Source organism: Neophocaena asiaeorientalis, unplaced genomic scaffold, assembly GCF_003031525.2.
Source record: "Neophocaena asiaeorientalis asiaeorientalis breed wild unplaced genomic scaffold, Neophocaena_asiaeorientalis_V1.1 scaffold476, whole genome shotgun sequence".
NCBI lineage: Eukaryota > Metazoa > Chordata > Mammalia > Artiodactyla > Phocoenidae > Neophocaena > Neophocaena asiaeorientalis.
Window position 1 is genome coordinate 2106626 of NW_020172178.1, and position 20460 is coordinate 2127085.

General features: G+C 46.0%; 1 protein-coding gene, 1 long non-coding RNA gene and 1 other non-coding gene across 3 annotated transcripts; 1 reads left to right on the top strand and 2 right to left on the bottom strand.

The window, feature by feature from the left end:
- Positions 1–5722: 5722 nt before the first annotated feature.
- On the bottom strand, positions 5723–10249 carry LOC112408825 (uncharacterized). The gene is made up of 3 exons (XR_003005017.1): positions 9494–10249; positions 8473–8658; positions 5723–5767 (listed from the first exon to the last, which is right to left on the bottom strand). It is a non-coding gene; the product is annotated as an uncharacterized LOC112408825 (long non-coding RNA).
- LOC112410024 (small Cajal body-specific RNA 13) lies at positions 8968–9242 on the bottom strand. Its single transcript, XR_003005306.1, has one exon.
- Positions 10250–10447: 198 nt separating the features above from the next.
- GLRX5 (glutaredoxin 5) lies at positions 10448–19972 on the top strand. The gene is made up of 2 exons (XM_024759067.1): positions 10448–10799; positions 19328–19972. Exons 1-2 carry the CDS (start codon positions 10514–10516, stop codon positions 19504–19506), a joined length of 465 nt encoding a protein of 154 aa, XP_024614835.1. The 5' UTR covers positions 10448–10513; the 3' UTR covers positions 19507–19972.
- Positions 19973–20460: the final 488 nt, after the last annotated feature.

Below are 20460 nucleotides of genomic sequence, written 5' to 3' on the forward strand. Positions count from 1 at the left end.
GGAGGTGTGGCAGAGTGAAAAGCTCATTGGATGGAAATCTGCTGACGTGGTACCTCCGGGGCTAGGCATTCCCCAGCTGGCTGAGTGCAGGGCGGGTCATCACCCCTCCACATCTACAAAATGGGGCCAGTTCGTGCCCTGGGTTCCCCGTAGGAGCTGTCATGAGGATCGCAGAGAATAAGGACCATAAGAATGTGCTATGAACTTGAAGTTCTGTGCAAATGTGTGCTATCATGGGAAATGAAACCCTCCAATGACTAGGCTTGCCAACCAAAGTTCATGGCAGACCAACTCAGGAAGAGGCTGTGGGTAAGGAAGACGTCTCCATTAAGGAGATCTTTTCTTGTTTTTGCTCCCTGGAGACATGTTTTTGAAATCTGCTGAAATGTTCTCTCCTTGCTTTCGGCAGGCTTGGCTATTCTGAACATGTGATAATATTAGAAGCTCAGTGTGACAGGCAGAATGCCCAGGATGGGCAGCGGGAGCTCTGCACCCAAGTTAGGGCAAGAGAACTGTGCAGGGCATTTGTGCCACTCCCATCACCATGCAATCGGCTGGGCTCTGCTCGGGGGAAACCCGCCCTTGGGGCATGGCTGGCCCCTCTACTGGACTGGCGAGGCTTGTGTCAAATAGATCCGCACACCTGTATGAAACCTGTTGCTCTCGATGACAATTCTTGGTGTTTCCCCAGCAGAGAAGGCCATTTCACTGCAGGAGCTTCTTTCCAGCAAACCTTAGAATCTTGCTGCAAACTGGCCCCAGACACAGGCGGCACAAACGCTTTTCGAACTGACTGCCACAAGTCCTTGCACTGCGAGACCCCGGCACCTGGCCTGGAATCTTACAGAACTTTAATCCTCATTTTCTTCTTTGATGCTGTCGAGTTGGTGTGCAGAGAAAAACGGCAAGTGCCACCAAATGCACCTCCTGGCTCTTCAAATCAGTACTCAGCAGACAGAAGCAGCCCCCGTGAACAGGCAGGAGAGAGAGCAGCGCGCACATCCTGTGTCCTTGGGTATTTCAAAGGTCCTTGCTGATGCTGCGCCAGCGGGATTAATTCACCTGCTTCAGCAATCAGGGCTGTTTCGTCATCCCAGCTGAAATGTTTGTTTGTGTCACTGGCAAATCTGGGCAAAGGACTGGACCCTGTCCGCTCAGTTTACACTCTAAGATGGCCTGAAACACAGGTGCACGCCCACAGATAGCAGCCTGAAGACACTATATCCACTGGCCCAGCTCCTTCATGCTCCAGAGACTCGAGAGGTTCAGGGAGCTGCCCAAGGCTGGGGGACGCCCTCATTGCCCAGCCCACAGCCATGCTTCGCTTACCTCCACTGCCAAACGCAGGGGACACTTGGGTCCTTACCTGGCCTCTCTCGGCTTCTGACAGCCCTGACGGGGCTTCTCTCCTGCAAGCACTTGCTCATTTCTCCCCCTGCCTCCTTTCTCGTCTTCGGGCCTGTCCTTCCCTAACTGCACACATCCCCCAGCTTTCATCCCTGGTTTTTCCTTTTTCTTGCTCTCCCTGCCCGAATCTCTTTTACCATCAGGTCCAGACCTGCCCGGGCAATCATCTGAATCATCTCCCCCAGTATTTCAGACATAACCTAATGATTTAGAGAGATGCCCCTCAGATTCCTGGAAACTCAGAATGTTCAGAAATAACCTGTGACACCCCCTCAACCCTCCCTCCTCCCCCGGTATTTCCCATATTCCTCAGCAGGTGGGAGCTCTAGCGGCTAAGCCAGAACCTGGGAGTAAGCCCGAGTCCTGCCCGCCTCTTCCCAGCCTCGTCCCCACATGCACCAGCCACCAGATGCTGTCAATCCTACCATCAAAGTGTGGAACGTGGCTTTTGCACTGCTGCCCTTCACCCAGAGCACACAAGCCAGAGACTGGGAATCGTTCCATCTTACAGGGGTCTCCGGACTGGCCTCCCTCGGTCAGTCTGGGCCACCTGCAATTCATCAACATTCCTACCAGGCTCATCTCTCAAGAACTCTGCTGCTTACGCTCTCTCTGTGATCTTCTCTCAAACCAAGGACAAAATCCTAATGCCTGGTGTGCCCCCCAGAGCATGCCTGGGCCTTCGTGCCTTTGCCCTGGCTGTTTCCTCTCCCTGGAATGTCCTTCTCTTTCTTTTAAATTTTTGTCCTTCCCTTTTAAATAGCAGCTCTTTACCTCTTCGTCAACACTCAATTCAAACACCAGCCCCTCTACCGACTGGCTCTGATCCCTGAGGCCCTGACTCGCTGTGTTGGGCCCACACCCTCAGCCCACTCCAGTACTTCGTGACATTCTTGCATCTGTCCTCATCATAAGATGGTGAGGTCCCGGGCAGTGGGAGGGCCTTACTCCACTCCATGTCCTGCTTAGCACAAGCTCTATGGCCAAATGTTTCTCTCCCTCCCATGGCATCTGCGGTCAGTATCGTGAGTTTCATGCAATTTGGGGTTTCTGAGATACTGTCCTGTACTGCTTACCATGTCACGTGTTCTCCATTCAGGAGTTATGCATTGAGCACATACTAAGTGCCAGGCGTAGTACTAAGGACCAGGGGTGAAAAAATGAGTTCTGTTAGACTAGAAGCTGGTGGTCTAGTGGGCGGTAGGGCATAAAATTAAACTGTGATACATAGAAAACCCCTAAAGGGTTTCCGTCCCCAAAAGCAATAAAACGGGGCTGAGTGGTAGGACGCACAATGGTTATATTCTTTGATGACCTGTGTATCCAGGGTTTGCAGAACTGCTTTATGCACGTCTGTCTCCAGGCCTGATGGTAGCTGAGCTCTCAAGCGCTAACTGATTCATAGTTTAGAAAAACCCAACTTTATGCCCATATTATTCAATACCTCACCACCTAATTAAATGTATTAAGTATTTCTAAGTGCTCATCATGGACTAATATGAGACACATAACAGAAGTAGAATAGGGACTTCCCTGGTGGTCCAGTGGCTAAGACTCCGTGCGCCCAATGCAGGGGGCCCGGGTTTGATCCCTGGTCAGGGAACGAGATCCCACGTGCCGCAACGAAAGATCCTGCATGCCTCAGTGAAGATCCTGAGTGCTGCAACTAAGACCCGGCACAGCCAAATAAATAAAGACATAAAAATGTATTTTTTAAAAAGTAGAAATAAAACTGTTTATCTGTCATAATGAGGGAAGAAAGTATTCCTCTGAAATTAGGCCATGAGTCTGTATAATATTTGTTGGCAATCTAATATATACTACGTTTCCTTGACTTCTTAACCAAAGCACATGAAATACCATTTCCTTTTCTGGATGATTTAGAATTACTACACAGGGCTCTAATGCTCAAGGAACTGTGACATGTGAGGGATGTTTCCCCTGCTTACACCAAACGCTTCCAGAATGTGACTTTTCAAAAAAAAAAAAAAAAGAGGAAAATCCCAAAATATCTGCTTCTCAATTTAAAAAATCTCCTGTTAACCTGTTAGTCATTGCTTCTTCCTGCTTTTAGTGTTAGCCTTTTAAATTCACTGCTTCTAATCTGTTGTGGCTGTAATACTAGAAAACTGAGAGTAAACCGTTCCCTAAAATAAGAACAGGACTTGGATGGGAACCGAGAGCCGATTCCTAGAAACCGGCCAGCGGATTCATTCCCAGACGCTGTGCACTGACACCGGCAGCGCCTGTTGGCTCTCGCTGCCCGCTTCCTAAGATGGACTAGTGCCCCCTACCTGTCTCGCGGGGTAAGGCAGAGACTCGTTATGAAATGCTCCAAGTTTCTCAAAAGACAGAATGATTTTGAAAGATGATGGGTTATTTTTCAAGAAGGGATTAAAAAATCCCTTCAAGGGCTTCCCTGGTGGCGCGGTGGTTGAGAGTCCGCCTGCCGATGCAGGGGACGCGGGTTCGTGCCCCGGTCTGGGAAGATCCTACATGCCGCGGAGCGGCTGGGCCCGTGAGCCATGGCCGCTGAGCCTGCGCGTCCGGAGCCTGTGCTCCGCAACGGGAGAAGCCGCAACAGTGAGAGGCCCGCGTACCGCAAAAAAATAAAATTAAAAAAAAAAATCCCTTCAAGTAGGAGGGTATTATTGGCCCTGTTCCCCACCAGCCGGCAGTATGCATGAACGATCACAGAGCTGCAGCTGAGCAGTAATGAAGAGATGAACCAATGGGAATAGCTCACCAAGTGGACTGACGTATGTGCTTAGTTACACAAAGTGCAGGTCACTGGATGTCTGGAGAGGGGAGAAAGCCTGCAAGCATGTCACCTTCTCAAAGCTTTTGATACAAAATTTTCTTGGTGACTCAATTTTGCAAGTGCAGCCTACGTAAAATGCTCCTCCCTTCTTTTATTATTTATTATTTTTACAGTGTAACTGGTTTATAATACAGTCTTTTATTAAAACTCTGGCTCACAGAAATTTGGTATCAATTAATTCTATCTCAGTAGAGTACACTTTCAAAAAGTGTAAAGTTTAGAATTAGCAAGTGGAATTTTTCTGGCCATAAGAGTAGGAAAAAATATATTTTTTTAATCCTCCAGTGTTCTTCCTGCAAAGGAAAATGAACAGTTAATGTCAGCCCATTTCCAACCCACTCCCCCAATCCGTGAAACTGGGGTCCTTCACTAGCTACTTTGTTGAAGTAGGCCAGAGCAGTGGATTCCCATGACAGCAAGATTTAATTTTGAAGACTGAAATTATTAAGGCTCAAAGGTTGAAGTGTGAAATGAAATTCTGACTCAACGAATTCTGACATAACGAATACTTATGGCCTTGGCAATACATCTTAGCCATCATTCAAAGGAAAAAATAACATTTTCTCAGTGTTCGTCTGGCCGCAAGCTCAGTGATTATCAGAGGAAGACACAGACTCCTGCTAACAGATAAATCTTCCTGACAAGTATGACACACAACAGTACTGGCTCCTTGCTTTCTGAATTCTGTGGTCTGGGCACCTTCTCAGAAGTCGCTGGAAAGGTAATAACAGTTTGAATCATGGAATCTATCTGCTTGCAAAAAAAAAAAGAAACATAACACAAAACATTAAAATCTTTCACTAAACAGACAGTTGAGGAAAAGTCAACAATTCTTTTATCACCTTTACTTAAGTCTTAACATGTTTTATGATTACCACTTAATTCTTAATATTACCTGACAGGAGATATGACTTGGGTTCTTTCCCTCGAAATAAAGTTCTCAATAGAACAAAGTCCAGCAGATGTCTGAGTTTAAAAGCCTATATATAGCCAGAGACTTCAGGCCTCACTGAGAAAAAGCAGCATGGGGACAAAAGAGAATGAAACTTTCAGAAGTGAAAAGCTATGGGTTATTTGTTTCATTGGAGCTTTGCATTGAAATTGTTGTCAGTTTAGTTTCACAAAGCATAAAAATCACATCTGGATCCAATACATACATACCCTGGAGATAATTCAGGAATATTTAATTTTCTGTGGGACTTGCTGGCTTTGCTACGATTCCACAGTTAAGATTTAAGAAGTGCTTGTGAAGGTAAAAAGAGGAACCCAAAGTGCTCAAGTCTGTCAAAAAGATGTTATTAACAATCTTTCTTTTTTTACTTCTGGTTCATTCTTTTTTTAAATAAATAAATTTATTTATTTTTATTTTTGGCTGAGTTGGGTTTTTGTTGCTGCACGGGCTTCTCATCGCGGTGGCTTCTCTTGTTGCGGAGCACGGGCTCTAGGCGCGCGGGCTTCAGTAGTTGTGGCTTGCGGGCTCTAGAGCGCAGCCTCAGTAGTTGTGGTGCACAGGCTTAGTTGCTCCGCAGCATGTGGGATCTTTTAGTGAAAAGAGAACTTAATTTAGGGACCAAAATGCCAGAGAACTATTAGCCTAGGGCTAATGCAAGTTTCAAATGAATTCATGTACACAAAACCAGTTTGTTGTACTACACATGCATGCCAATATTTTGGGGGTAAATGTCTAGGAGCAGAGGAATAGAGTACAAAGTGATTCATTAAAACTCTGCAATCCTTAGATAAAGACATCTTGAAATAGGCATTACCTTTTGCAGATGTCACAAAGACATTTTTCACAAATCCAGGAAGGGGAAGATGTAAGGGGCAGACAATTCCAAGGAAAATCCAAAAGAGCTCGTAAGTGATGCTTAGGACTGAAGCCAGGCCTCACACCTCTACAGTCCAAATCCCAGAACAGAATCAGGCTCTGCTGTGACATCCAGGCTTTTCATAAGTGCTTCTTCAGGAATCCATTTTCACCTGTATCTCCCACAGTGTGTTCTAGACTGAACTAAATTTACAGGACATCATTTCTCTTCATTTTACCCAGAGGAGGAGAGCAGGACCTTTGTGATAGAGTGGAAGGGGGCCCGAATGAGGTCTCCCTTCCTGCCTCTAGGCTGAGCCCACATGATGTGAGAACCTGCGATTAGCAAAACTGAGGCCACTCCCATGGCCAAAGAAGTATTTATAAACCCAGCTGTCTTGTCAGATAGAGGTAGTGAAGATCCCAAAGGCATTTCTTTTCTTTTCTTTTTTTTTTTAAAAATATTTATTTATTTGGTTACTCTGGGTCTTAGTTGTGGCAGGTGGGCTCCTTAGTTGTGGCATGCACATGGGATCTATTTCCCTGGCCAGGGATGGAACCTGGGTCCCCAGCATTGGGAATGTGGAGTCTCAACCACTGCGCCCCCAGGAAGTCCCTGCAAAGGCATTTCTATCTTTGCATTACGGGTCAGCAAACATTTTCTCAGGGGGCTGGGCACTGCCTCAGTTTCTCACACATAACGATTACTTTTTAGGCAATCAAGTTAATTCCAGGGTTGCAGTGATGCTCTAAAATTACTGAATAGCTAAGGGGCACCACGGAGAACGGTCTCAAGTTTCAGCTTGGGTCTACGGAAATCTGGGTCTCAAATGCCATTTTAGCTCAGGAATGTTTGGTGGCTCAACCCGTTGTGCAACACCTGCAGCCACTTTTCTCTTAAAATGACACTCGCAGAATGCTCTGGCCCGCCCAGACCTAGACATTTCTGGGTCATGTGCCCTATGCACCACCGCCACACCCTGTCAGAATGCAGCCTGACCTTTAGGACTGAAGTTAGGGTACGAAAACACTGACATGCTAAGTGTTCAAACGAAGTTTCATCTTAGGCTCAATAATCCTGACTCTTCATTTAGAGCTGATATATAGGAAGAAACGATCTCAAATTTATAAGGTTTTAATTATGGGTTCAACAGTGAATTTGCTTTTGGTGGAGTGGGAAGAAAGGAGAAATTTTACTAAATATAGTAAAGGCTTATCTATAAATAAGCACAGGGAAGAAAAACATTTTTAGGATGCCTGAGTCAGCATGTTTACACGGTATGATTATTTAGTTTGGGGTCTAATTACACTTTGTGACCCCAAATCCTAGGATTCTCCTAAGTTTCCTGTACTTCCCACCCCTACCTCCCCATTAATGTCCACATGGGAGATCACAAACTGATAAAGATGGTGACTTCCATGTTCAAAACACCCAAATAGGGCTTCCCTGGTGGTGCAGTGGTTGAGTCCGCCTGCCGATGCAGGGGACACGGGTTCATACCCCAGTCCGGGAAGATCCCACATGCCGCGGAGCGGCTGGGCCCGTGAGCCATGGCCGCTGAGCCTGCATGTCCGGAGCCTGTGCTCCGCAACGGGAGAGGCCGCAACAGTGGGAGGCCCGCGTACCGCAACAAACAAAAAAAAAAACACCCAAATGCATTTAAGCATAAATGCAGATTTCTCACAATTGTTTAAGAAGTGTATTTTTATCATACTTACTCACTACAGAATTTCTAATGAGAAAGCTCATAACTCAAATGCCACACCATATATAAGAAGTTGGTGCTTTGGAAGAAGTATTTTGAACACTATTTTCTTCGATTCTTTAAGTCACTGATGTTTGGTGCTAATACTTGATGAGTGGTTTTAAGTCAAAGACAGAATGCAGTTATGTTCAACACATACAACATTTTGCATTTTAGGTTGCTTTATTAGAAACTTAAATTTAGGTGCATTGTTTCAATTTCTTTGGTCTAGATACATGATCTGTTTTCCTGGCCTTGGTCAATACTATCAAAGCCATCCCACTTAGCTCCCTGAATGAGCCCCGACTTGCTTTCCTTGCATTTCATGGATGTCCTTATCATACTCGACTGTACACAGCAACTCTATTATAAATTTGGAGAACACAGGCTTTGTATTCTTCCTGCTGAAGGACTGCTCTTAACCTTTAATGACAGCTGTGTTTTCTCAATTTAATGAAATGTCTGCCAACTGTACTGGCAAAGCCGGTATCACACACTAGATAAGTGACATGATACTCCCCATGACTAGCACTACGTCTCTGGATCCTCACATCGTAAGTCTGCAAATTCTTCTCCCTATTCCAGTTAACGCAAGAGCGGAATGAGACAGTTCAGAGTAGGCAATAAACAATTCAGGTTTTCTGGAATGAACTGCCAATATTTATTAAAAAAAAAAACTAAAACAAACTTACCAGAACATAAGTATGAGTAAAAGTTATGTGACTTCGCAAATAATATAGCCCCTACTGTTAGGTGCACCAGATGCTGGACTTTTGAAACAACAGTTAAGCTTCGACATCACATCGCTTCCTGTATGTTACTGTCCTGTATATTTCTGTATGATGTTTGTTCCTCTGATTTACCTGGAATCAATGACTCTAGAGGGGAAAAAAAAGGACTCTTTAAGAAGCTGATCAATTTTGGGTCCCACATTAGAAAACTACCAAACATCAATAACAACCACGGGGATAAAACACATACATCACTGGGGAGCACTTCTGAGTAACATCTCGAGTTTATTTTCAGCTTACTGGCCTCAAGTCTCCCGGTGAAAGATTATTTGGAAGATTCACTTGCTGTCAGCACATGTACTAATTTTCTGATTTTTAAACTTGAGCACCTCCAAAGCAGAACCAGGTCACCTCCAGCCACAACTTTTTAAATACGTAGGGTTTAAAAAGAAAGTAATTTGTAGCAGTACTTAGTGTCCAACAGAAACCACTCCATCTGTTAAACAACATCTGACTGCAAAAGCTTCTCTTACTGTCGGTTGATAGATAATGACATGGCACAGCCATTATCACCGTGGCAACAGTAATCGGAAACTATCAGAGGAAAATTGCACATGGTACTGCTGTCCCTTGAGCAGCCATGCCTCAGCTTCCTCTGGAGAATGCTTTCTCTGCAAGTCTGGTGTGCTCTAGGGTACCACCAACCCAGCACCGCTCCAAGACTACAGACCACGTGGCGATTTCACTAAGCCCCGCTCTTCCGGGATCATTCTTTCCACCAATGTGAGCACCTGCTAGGTTCCAAGCACTGTTCTACGTACTGAGGATACAGTAATGAATGAAGTTGACAGTCTGGGAGGGAAGTCAATAAACAAGTTAACAAATATATGTCAAGATGTACTAAGCACAATGGAGAACAGAGAAAGCAGTGGGCCTAGGGAAGCTTCCCTTCCCTCCTCTCTACCCTCACATTGATTTGTACCTGCTTCTCATTTCTCAAGCTCTGGGCACAGGTCCCGCGCCGGCACCGTGCCTTGCACGCAGCAGCTGCTCAGAAAACGTCTGTCGAATGAACCAATTCCTTTCTTAGGTCCCCATTCAACCTCTCCTGGGCCCAAGCCCAGGGGCTTAGGTCGGCTGCAAAGTCAGCGTAGCCCCGATCACACAGACGAGAGCTCTTTACAAACTTTAAAAATCAAAGTTGTTTTAGTGAAATAATCGCGCTGCAGAGGCGGGAACCACGGGAAGGGGTCTGGGCCTCTGCTCTCACGAGGGCAGCGGGACCACAGGAGGGCTGCGACACACGGCCCGGGCCCCGACGCCGTAGCCCCGGGCAGGCCTGGCCGCCAGAGCCCGGCGCAGCCCCTGCTCTCGCCGCGAACAGCCGCGGCCTTACTGAAGCTCCGGAAAGCTCACCTAAGCCGGGAACGGCGGATCCAAGCCTGCTCCAGCCCCACCACCACCCGGAACGCAAGAACCAGCGGCCGGCCAACCGCGCTGCCGTGGCAACGCAACCTCCGCCCGCACCGGAACCGGAACCTTCATCTGGAAGTGACCCCTTCCCGGCGTTCCGCGGAACGACGAAACCCCGCCCAGCGCCTGTCCCAAGTCCTCCCGGAGCATCCCAGCAGGCCCGTCTACCCTTCAGAGAGAAGCCGTCTTCCCTCTCGTTTCGCCTCCCCTTGCCTCGGAGCGTGACCCTGATGGACATCCACTCTCTCCAATCAACTGACAAAACGGTTTCCGGCGGCCAATGGTAAGGCGATAGAATGCGGCTCAGGCGTAAGGGCCGCCTCCAACCTGTCGGGGCGGGACGAGTAACATGATTGGTGAAATCCAACAATTGAGGGCCAGGGTTCTCCAATCACGGAGAGCCGTTCGGCGCCGGTCCAATGAGGGCCTCCGGGGGGCCGGGCCGGGCCTCCGCGGGCCGGGCCCCGGGAAGGCTTCGGCTGGCTAGCCCAGGTCCTTGGCCGTCGAGAGCTCAGGCCAGCGTGCGGGAATGAGCGGGTCCCTGGGCCGGGCGGCTGCGGCTTTGCTCCGCTGGGGGCGCGGCGCGGGCGGCGGCCTGCGGGGCCCGGGCGTGCGGGCGGCGAGCTCGGGCGGCAGCGGCTCGTCGGAGCACCTGGACGCGCTGGTGAAGAAGGACAGGGTGGTGGTCTTCCTAAAGGGGACTCCGGAGCAGCCCCAGTGCGGCTTCAGCAACGCCGTGGTGCAGATCCTGCGGCTGCACGGCGTCCGCGACTACGCGGCCTACAACGTGCTGGACGACCCCCAGCTCAGGCAAGGTCAGAGCCGGCTGGGGGCGGAGCTGGGGGGCGACCGGCCGAGGCCACTCTGCGGGGTCGAGGGTCTGTCGGGCAAGGTCCGTCCGGGGGCTTGAGGGGATTTCAGACACGAGCTTCCACACGGGTCTAGGGGTGGGGGCCTGATCGACTTGAACTTGATCTCGAGGATCTGGGCCTCTGGGCTAACATGGGCAATGGAGTAAGTCCTAGCGGTTCCCCAGTCCTCACTCTGAGCTGAAAAAGGCATTTCGGGGCCAGTGCTCTTCAGCCGAATCCAAGGAGCGTGGTCAGCAGCCTGACTCCCTGCTCTGCAGGGCTGGGGAAGTGGGCAGAGAGGGATACAAGAAGAGCCATTAGAGGTAGGCACTTCGGGGACACTTTGAGGGGCTGCCCTGTCTCGTGGATAAGGAGAGGTGCTGTTGATGGCGGGGGGAGGGTCGAGGTTGCCCTTGTCTGAGGCTAGGGGCTCAGAGGCTGGCCTGTCGTGCCTCAAGGCTCGGGGTGACAGGGACCGTTCTCTGTTGCTGCTACAGGAGCGGTTGACACAGCTTTTGGACAGGTCTTAGTTGGGATCTGGTGTGGGAGAAAAAGACATGAAATTTATTTTTAGATACTCAAGGATGGGGGAGATTTGTGGTGGCTAGGGATTGGAGAGGCTTGTGGGGAGAGGGACGAAGAATGACTCCTGGGCCCTAGCTCACTCAAGCTTGGAGCTCCAGGAACCGGTCAGGGTCTGGGGCAGACACAGTACTGTCTGTGACTTTTCAGTGGCCCGGAGGGGAGGATGGAGGACCCCGACAGTTAACTAGCATCTTTTCTGATGAGCACCTTGCTGAGAACCTTACCTGCATTCTTCTGTTTTATCTTAGTGCGGGAGGAGAGAGAGGCCAGAACACCTGGGTCTGCTCCTTGGCTGGGGTGGGTGGGGTTGTTGGAGGCATTGGGGGGACCGTGCCTGTACCCCCTGAAGGGTGGCATTCCAGTTAGACTTTCAGTGACTGAGTTCTCCCCGAGTTTCCTGATGTTGTTTAGAGACAGTGTTCTAAAAAGTGTTTTAGGGCCTCAAGTTCTATGGTAGTCTACATTCAGAATTCTGTATTTTGCTCTTCTACGTTTGAAGTTGTCAATCATAGTCATTCCAACAGAGATGGGACAGGCTGGCGTCAGGGAAAGGCTTTGGGTTAGACTCCTTTGGCCAGTCAGCTGTGCAACCCGAGGCAAGGTACATGACTGCATTTTCCTTTTCGGTAATATGAGGATAATGAAACCACACTTGGCAAAGGTTTTGTGAGGAAAAAAGGGAAGATAAAACTTTTAGAAAGTACCTTGTCCTCTTATCTCACACTCAGAAGGCATCCATTAAATGGTAACCATTTTATTATTAGCACTTTATGGTTTTAAAAGTATTTTTTCCCATGGAATCTCATCCTTATAGAACTCTCGGTTTGGGTGGATGGAAACAAGGAGTGAAGGCAGCTTTGAGTTACCAGGAGGCATATGTAACATTTCCATGTGCTGTGCCCATGATCCTTCTCCCTTCCTGGAGTCCTGGAATGCTACCAGTTGCTGGCTTTTTTCACATACAGGGTGATCTGCAGTCTTCATGCAGCAGCAGTGGCGTCTCTGCCTAAAAGATAAGATAGGAGAAACTACTCTGTAATCTTTCTGCTGGGACCTTGCCTCAGGCCGCTTGCAAATTGCCACTGTGGTCCTTAGTAGAACGTTGTGTTGTTGATATCTTGCTTAGCTTTAAGTTTTGAGAGTCTTTGGTTTATGAATTTCTGTTCTCCTGTTTAATATAACCAGAGATGGTATAACTGAGTCACTTTGCTGTACACCTGAAACATTGTACATCAACTATACTTGAATTAAAACATTTTTCTGAAATATAACCAGAGATGGGCTATACTGGAATATGGCCAGTAAACTGAAAGTCACAGCAGGAATAAGAATGTTTGCCGAGAGCACTTATGTATCTGACTTCCAGTCTTCTGTTCTTAAGTGTTCAAACAATAGCAACAGGAATTTAACCCTTAAATTTCTTGACCATTGAGCTTCATCAGACCATTACTTATAGTTAGTGAATGTGTTGCATACATAACACGTCTTTCGTTGCCTAGAAAAGTAAACCTTAGGGTAAGTATTAACCTCTAGACTCGGGCAGGGTGGTATAAGCACGTTATTAGAGTGGGGAGTAGTTTAGCCAGGGTGAGGCTTTAAAACATGAAGATTCTTCATCTTTTTGCTCTCCACACCTTCAGGTTTACCAAGAGAGACTGACAGGCTGTCTGATGCTTGCTTTTGCCAGCTAAAGATATGTCTGTGAACTTTTCCCAGACCCAAGGTCACTTCTAGTAACAGGATAGGGGCTTCTGCAAAATTGGCCTTTCCTGTTTTCTTGTGCCAGAGAAGGCTGAGTTTTAGAAAGGACCCAAGTCGGAGGAAGACCCTCAGACACTGTCTCCGAGTTCTGGGCGCTGGGTCCAGGGAGTATGGTACACAGAGGTGTCAGCCTGAGGCCTGAGACCCAACGAAGCAAGGTGACTGAGGCAGCTTTGCGTTTTGGCCTTCCTCAAGGTTTGTTCCTTTTTAAAAATATGGAGCACCCACAAGACGGCCACATAGGGTCACGGTGGATGGATGTCACCATATCCTGCTCCTGGTCTTAACAAAGACTAATCTTTGCTTTCAGTTGCGAAAGTAACATGTGCTCGTGGGAGAAATTTGGAAAACACTGAAAATCTAAATAAAATGAAAATCCCCTGTAATTCCGTATAAACCATTATTATTAACATTTGGATCTAGTTTCTAACAGTTTTTTTTTCTTTTTTAACAGAGTTGAGATCACCCATGTCTATATATAGCATTTTGCCCCCCTGAGAGCAGGGAATGTGTCTTCTGCGACTCCCTGAGCACTGTGTGTGATGCTTCTGCAAAGCGAGCGTTCAATGCGTGTTTTAATGAATAAATAAATGCTTCTTTTATTTATCATTTTATCATAAACTCTCTTTCCTGCTCTTAAAAACATTATAGACACTCGAATTTCTGCCTACTCAGATCACCACTGTATTCCTCGAATCGGGAACAGCGTCTGTTGAATGAATACCCATCATCCTATCGTTGAATGGTTCTTAAGTATTTGAAAATATGCCCAGCCTTTCCAGTATCAAGGAATTTCAGGCAGTAGTAGAACTATGACGTTGGTAAGCATTAAAAATCAGATAACAAGTGTGCATGTGTGTCTGGTGGGCAGGTTGTATGCTGCAGATGGGGGTATAAAGTGGGGCCCACACTTGGAAGGAGTGACTCTCAGTACCCAGTCAAGTTGAAGGTGGACAGAGCTGAACACCCAGCTGTTTCACTCCCAGTTATTTAGGCTACATCAGGGATCGACAAGCTTCCTTGTAAAGGGCCAGAGAGTAAATAGTTTAGGCTTTGGGGGCCTGGTGGTCTCTGTTACACCTATTCAGCTCTGCTGTTACAGTGTACAGCAGTCAGGGACAACACACAGACGAATGAGCGGGGCGAAGTTCCAATAACACTTTATTTACAAAAGGATGTGGACCGGCTTTGGCCCGAAGGCTGTAGTTTGCCACCCCTTTGTCTAGAAGACTGTCCCCTGCATGTGAGCTAGGAGATGCACGTAAGGGTGAGCACTGCAGTGTTCCTTGTGATAATGAAAAGTGGGCAAGAACAGATCTTGGTCTGTTAGCAGCAGACTGAAGAAACCAACTGTAGCTTAGACATGATGGAAAACTAAATTGTGGTTAAAATGAATTAGATCTAGGGACTTCCCTGGTGACGCAGTGGTTAAGAATCCACCTGCCAATGCAGGGGACACAGGTTCAATCCCTGGTCTGGGAAGATCCCACACGCTGCGGAGCAACTAGGCCCATGCACCACAACTGCTGACCCTGTGCTCTAGATCCCGCGAGTCACAACTACTGAAGCCCGCGTGCCGCAACTACTGAGCCTGTGCACCGCAACTACTGAAGCCCGCGCGCCTAGAGCCCATGCTTGGCAACAAGAGAAGCCACTGCAATGAGAAGCCCGCGCACCGCAACGAAGAGTAGCCCCCACTCTCCACAACTAGAGAAAGCCGCACAGCAACAAAGACCCAGCACAGCCAAAAATTTTTTAAATTAAAAAAAAAAAATCTAGATGTATTCTCAAAAAAGGCGATGCTTAGTCAAAAAGCAAGTTACAAAAGGATAATTGTGGCTTAACGCCATTTGTGTCTATAAATGTTAAAGATGTGGAACAGTCCCATGGATTGCAGATCCATGTGTCTTGCAGGTGGGGCTCACAGTGGGGCAGGAGTGACAGATGCCAGCCTCCGGCCAGAGACCACCTCTGGTGGTCAAGAACCTGGCCTTTGGACTCCTAGACATCTGGACTCAAATCCTGTCTCTACCGTATGTCAGCACTGTGACGCTGGTTAAGTTATTTAACCTCTCTGAGCCTTCATTTCTTCATCTGTAAAATAGGGATGATTATAAGCATAGCAACAAAGACCCAGCACAGCCAAAAATTTTTTAAATTAAAAAAAAAAAATCTAGATGTATTCTCAAAAAAGGCGATGCTTAGTCAAAAAGCAAGTTACAAAAGGATAATTGTGGCTTAACGCCATTTGTGTCTATAAATGTTAAAGATGTGGAACAGTCCCATGGATTGCAGATCCATGTGTCTTGCAGGTGGGGCTCACAGTGGGGCAGGAGTGACAGATGCCAGCCTCCGGCCAGAGACCACCTCTGGTGGTCAAGAACCTGGCCTTTGGACTCCTAGACATCTGGACTCAAATCCTGTCTCTACCGTATGTCAGCACTGTGACGCTGGTTAAGTTATTTAACCTCTCTGAGCCTTCATTTCTTCATCTGTAAAATAGGGATGATTATACATAACTTGTAGGAATTTTGTAAAGATGAAATGAGATTAGATATGTGAAAAACTTAAGAGTATGAAACTCAGGAACCCTTAGCTCAGTAAATGGTATTTTTATTATTGCATTGCATGCTTCACTGGTATGCATTCTTTCCTGCATTCTTTCCCTGCATTCTTTCCCTCTGTTTACTTACGTACATTGTCAGGAGAGCATTTCTGTGGAGGGTGGGGTAGAGGACACTGACGTGGAGACAGTAGCCACAGTGCACCTGGCGCTGTGGGAGCTTAATTCATTTCACCAATTATATCTTATTTAATCTTCATAACAAATATGTGAGGCATAGAGTTATTCCCATTTTACAGAAAAGGAAACAGGTTGAGAGATGAGCAGATTTATCTGAGACTGTATTTACAAGCCAGCCAGCCACAGTCTGCCGACCCCTAAACCAGCGCCTTGACCCTCTCGGCACCGTGGTTTACTTTTTGTCAGGCAGTGCTAACGTCATTCTCTTAAGGAAGATGGAGAAATGCGTGATTCCAGGAGGAGGTGACATGACTTGCCCGAGGAACAGAGCCTCGTTAAGTGGCAGAGTTGGCATCAACCCGCGTCAGACCCTGAAGCTCGTGTACTGAAAATCTACCGGAAAAAAAGAAAACTGTAATTGTGATGCTCTTACGATTATTGTCCAAACCAGGAATGGGTCCAATATTCTGAAATGTCGTGAATTTTGAAAAGTACCTTTTGAAAGTTCTGGAAGGGAATTTTCCAGAACATTTTCTCCCCTCTCGCTTGATACTTCAGAACATGACATTTTTTTGGTGGGGCAGTAGGTGTATGTAGAACAGATTTTGTACGACAGCCTCCTAACGCCCAGTCCTAGTGTTACCTGTTATATAACTTGGCAGTCACCATTTTCTGTCCCAAACTGAATCAGTTTGTCATCTATAAAATATGGTTATCATTAAAATCCATTCTTGGGTATGCTTTTCTAATTTTCAAGAGTTGCTCTCTGATTCTGAGTTATTCCATATGATACTTACAAGAATTATCACTGTATATTACAGTTACTGAAAATTTAAAGGATGAGAAAAATTAGCCATGTTTAAACAATTAATTGTGAATTGACAGAATTTGTTTTAGTTTTCAATTCATGAATGTAGTCTTACTGGAAGTTTCTCACTTCACTCTGTAGGAAGCAATTTGGGTATTTCCTTAAATATTTAAACTTGTAATCGGACATTTTAAACATGGAAAATGGCATCGTTTAGGAGAGATGCCAGAGCTTTGCTTTGACAACAGCCGCCTGTAACACCTGATAATCTAAAAATTAAAGAAGTAGTTAAGTTTAATTTTGATAAACTGTCAGCTGGTAGGCACCTTGGATCCTGTCACGATGCCATGTGTTCTGAGGTGGGTTCTTCTGAGTTCTTGAAGTTATTAGGACAGTCACAGGCCAAGGGGTTTGGAAGGAGTTAGCCTCCCTTGCATGTGACTGTATGTTGGTTGTTCAGGATGGTGGAAAGCCCACTTATTTGGGTAGTTTTGGTGGTTAGGATGGATTTCCTTCCTTCCCTTATAGTTGGGATGTATGGTCTGCAACAATGTAATGTATGTTTACTTGTTGCCTAACGCTTTGGTTGAGTGTGCTACCATAAAAACGATTGATGAAAGCAAGTCATTCTTTTACTCAACAAAGATTTTATTTTTAAAAATTGTACTTTTTAGGATTAAACGTGTGGTTTTGGGTGGCCCTCAGATGGCAAATTTGTTTTCACCTTTGGTGTGTTTCAGAAATTGTAGGCACTCGCCGAAAGAATCAGTAGATATTCATTGCCATGAAAAGCTTAATGCCGTGTATTATTAATTGGAAAAAAAAACCCAGATATAATATTGTGCAGATAAATGGTTCATGTACATAAATGTAACAGATATTTAAGAAAGTTTAGAAGTATAAAGTTCATATTCTGAACGTTTCTTAATCTCCCCCCATCATAAAGTATAAAAAGATGTGTTATTGGAAACGTAAAGTTAAGTTCTGATAGACTCTTTGTGTTTGAGGGTAGAGTTAAAAAAAAAAATCCAAAACATACAGCTTACATGCTAAGTAATTGTTTATGTAGCACCAAACATCAAAGTGATGAAAAACTTGAATTAAAAAAAAAAAAAAACTTGAATTCATCAGGGTATTCAAGTATAAAGGCATTCTGATGGTTAATGGAATTTGCCCTTTATTGGTAACCTCCAAACCTCTAGCTGATTTTTTTTTTAAACAGAAACCCAGAGTGGCTTAGAAGTGAGTTTTTCAGGGCCTATAACGTTGTAACCATTTCTCTCTCCATGAAGTCTGTCTGCAGAAGAAAGATAAAGCTCTCTACTAGGGGCCCTCTAGCGCTGTCGGTTAGAGTGAAGTTGCTGTTTTTTAGAAAGCAGTGACTTTTAAAAGAGAAAAACACATGGTATCTTGGGAAGGTTATTTGTAATATAACTCATATTGGTAATCTTATTTGGTAAAACTCATCTGATAATAAATGGTAGGGCATCAAGAAAAAGGTTTTGTATTTTTAGTTTGTTTACACAAAAACCACCACTTGACCAATTTCTAAAATTTGTGTAATACTGTCTTTTGCCTGAAGACTTTGTTGACTTTTCTGTTTCGTTTATTCGTACATTTAAAAAAGTATACTTCATCTCAACCTCTGAGTAGAAAAGAAAGTAAAAGGTAAGGAGGAATTTAGAAAAGAGTGAGTGATCTTTTCTGCCTTAAGACTGAAACCACACTTCCTTCATAGCCATCATCCTCGTGGCACAGCACTGCACAGAGTCATCCCATGGCTGCACTGTCCCTGAACGTACTTCATCTCGGTGTGTCCTCAAAGCCATTGTCTCTTAGGGCAGGGAGTGGGTCTCACCCCGTGGCCCTGTGCCTGGCCCAGGACGTGGACCTTCATGAGCTTTGGGCCTTTCCTTCATTTCACTCAGTCCCTGCGAGTTCTGTGCTGAGTCAGATCAGCTGTCCCATGGAGAGCTCATCTGAGGGGCTGAATAGGACGAGGGCCACAGTCTAGCCACAGGAGAGGGATTTTTCTTTGGGCAAAAGAATTATTAAAGATCAAAGCCAATGACTCAGTGTCTGTAAATTCACCAGCTGAGACAGGCACGGAAAACATTAGGTGGGGGCTGCCCAGTGTGCCAGTGAGTTACCGTGATGGATCCATGTTCAGTAGTCCATTTGGGAATGGAGTGGCATTTCTTTCGTTTGTTTGTTTTGCTGAAAACGTGGCCCGCAGAAGCATGGGGAATATAGCCTTCTGTATCTTGTGTCACTTGCATTAACCAGTCAAGTTCTCTGCCATTAATCCAGGGTCAATTGTGTGTCAGGTAGTTTATGAGAGCCTTACTTAACCTGATTCTCATAAAAACTTTGTGAGATAAGGGTGGAAACAGAGGATGGAGGCCTCACTGTTTATAATTGGAAGAGTCAGTGGTCCATTCAACTCAAAAGCTTATGCTCTTTGTAGCAAATACACGGTCCCCCAGGGATGGGGAGCCAGGAGGGGTTACGGGGTGTCCCTAGGAGCGGGGAAACGTATTTTGCCGTACAAGTATTTGACCACTGAAATGACAGTTAAATGTTCTTTCCCCGTAGGCATTAAAGACTATTCCAACTGGCCCACCATCCCACAAGTGTACCTCAATGGCGAGTTCGTGGGGGGCTGTGACATTCTTCTGCAGATGCACCAGAATGGGGACCTGGTGGAAGAACTGAAAAAGCTGGGGATCCGCTCCGCCCTCTTAGATGAAAAGAAAGATCAAGACTCAAAGTGAGGGTGGCCCACGCGAGGAAGCCGCTGGTGTCAGAATCTCACTGCCAGAAAAGCCTTCCCGATTCTGGTTTTTGCTCTTCAGATGACTGTTTGCACTGATTCCTCCAGTTTGTAAACAGCCTGGTGATTTTAGCATGTCTGGTGTTTGAGCAAGGAATATCCTATCGTGAACGTAATTGTAACCACTGCAGTGTCTTAATCAGTGTCGTACGACGAGATTGCTGTACGCACGATTCCTTCTTATGTTGTCCTTTGCTCTTTGCTTGATTCAGGAGTAAACCTAGGAGCTTTTGAATCATCATTATTGTTCATGAGTCCTCTGCAAATATGTCAGTCTGCAAAGATCATATACCCCCCCATCCCTAATTTTTTGTAACTTGTTCTGTTAAGAAAAACGATGGACAAGGAAGAAAATAAGATAACCGGGGTGTTGTTTTTTTTAAAATAAACTGCCAACCCAGGGATACCACGTGTGAGTTGTTAATCTGAATAGCAATAAGTATTTGTCTTCGTCCGTTTGGGATGCTATAACAAAATACCGCAGACTGAATGACTTATAAACAACAGATACTGATTCTCACGGTTCTGGAAGGTGGAAGTCCAAGATCAAGACTGTAGCACATCAGGTGTATGGTGAGGGCCTGCTCCTGCTTCACAGACAGCTGTGTTCCCACTGTGTTCTCACAGAAGCTCTTTGGAGTCCCTTTTATAAGGGCACTAATCTCACTTACGAGGGCTCCACCCTCATGACCTAATCACCTCCCAAAGGCCTCACCTCCTAAAACCATCCCTTTGGAGGTTATATGTCAGCATAGGAATTTTGAGGGGACACAGACATTCAGTCGATAAGGACTTTTAGCACCTCTGACCTTTTGATTTTAGGAATTAAGAGTGATTCTCATTCATACTCTTCTGTTAAATTTGCCACAAAAATTGCCATCAAGCTGTACTCTAA

What these genes read in the sequence shown, in the direction of transcription:
- GLRX5 (XM_024759067.1), top strand. Translation starts at nt 10,514, where the DNA reads ATGAGCGGGTCCCTGGGCCGGGCGGCTGCGGCTTTGCTCCGCTGGGGG. An exon ending in CGACCCCCAGCTCAGGCAAG is followed by an intron (nt 10,800 to 19,327) that starts GTCAGAGCCGGC and finishes CTTTCCCCGTAG; the next exon opens with GCATTAAAGACTATTCCAAC.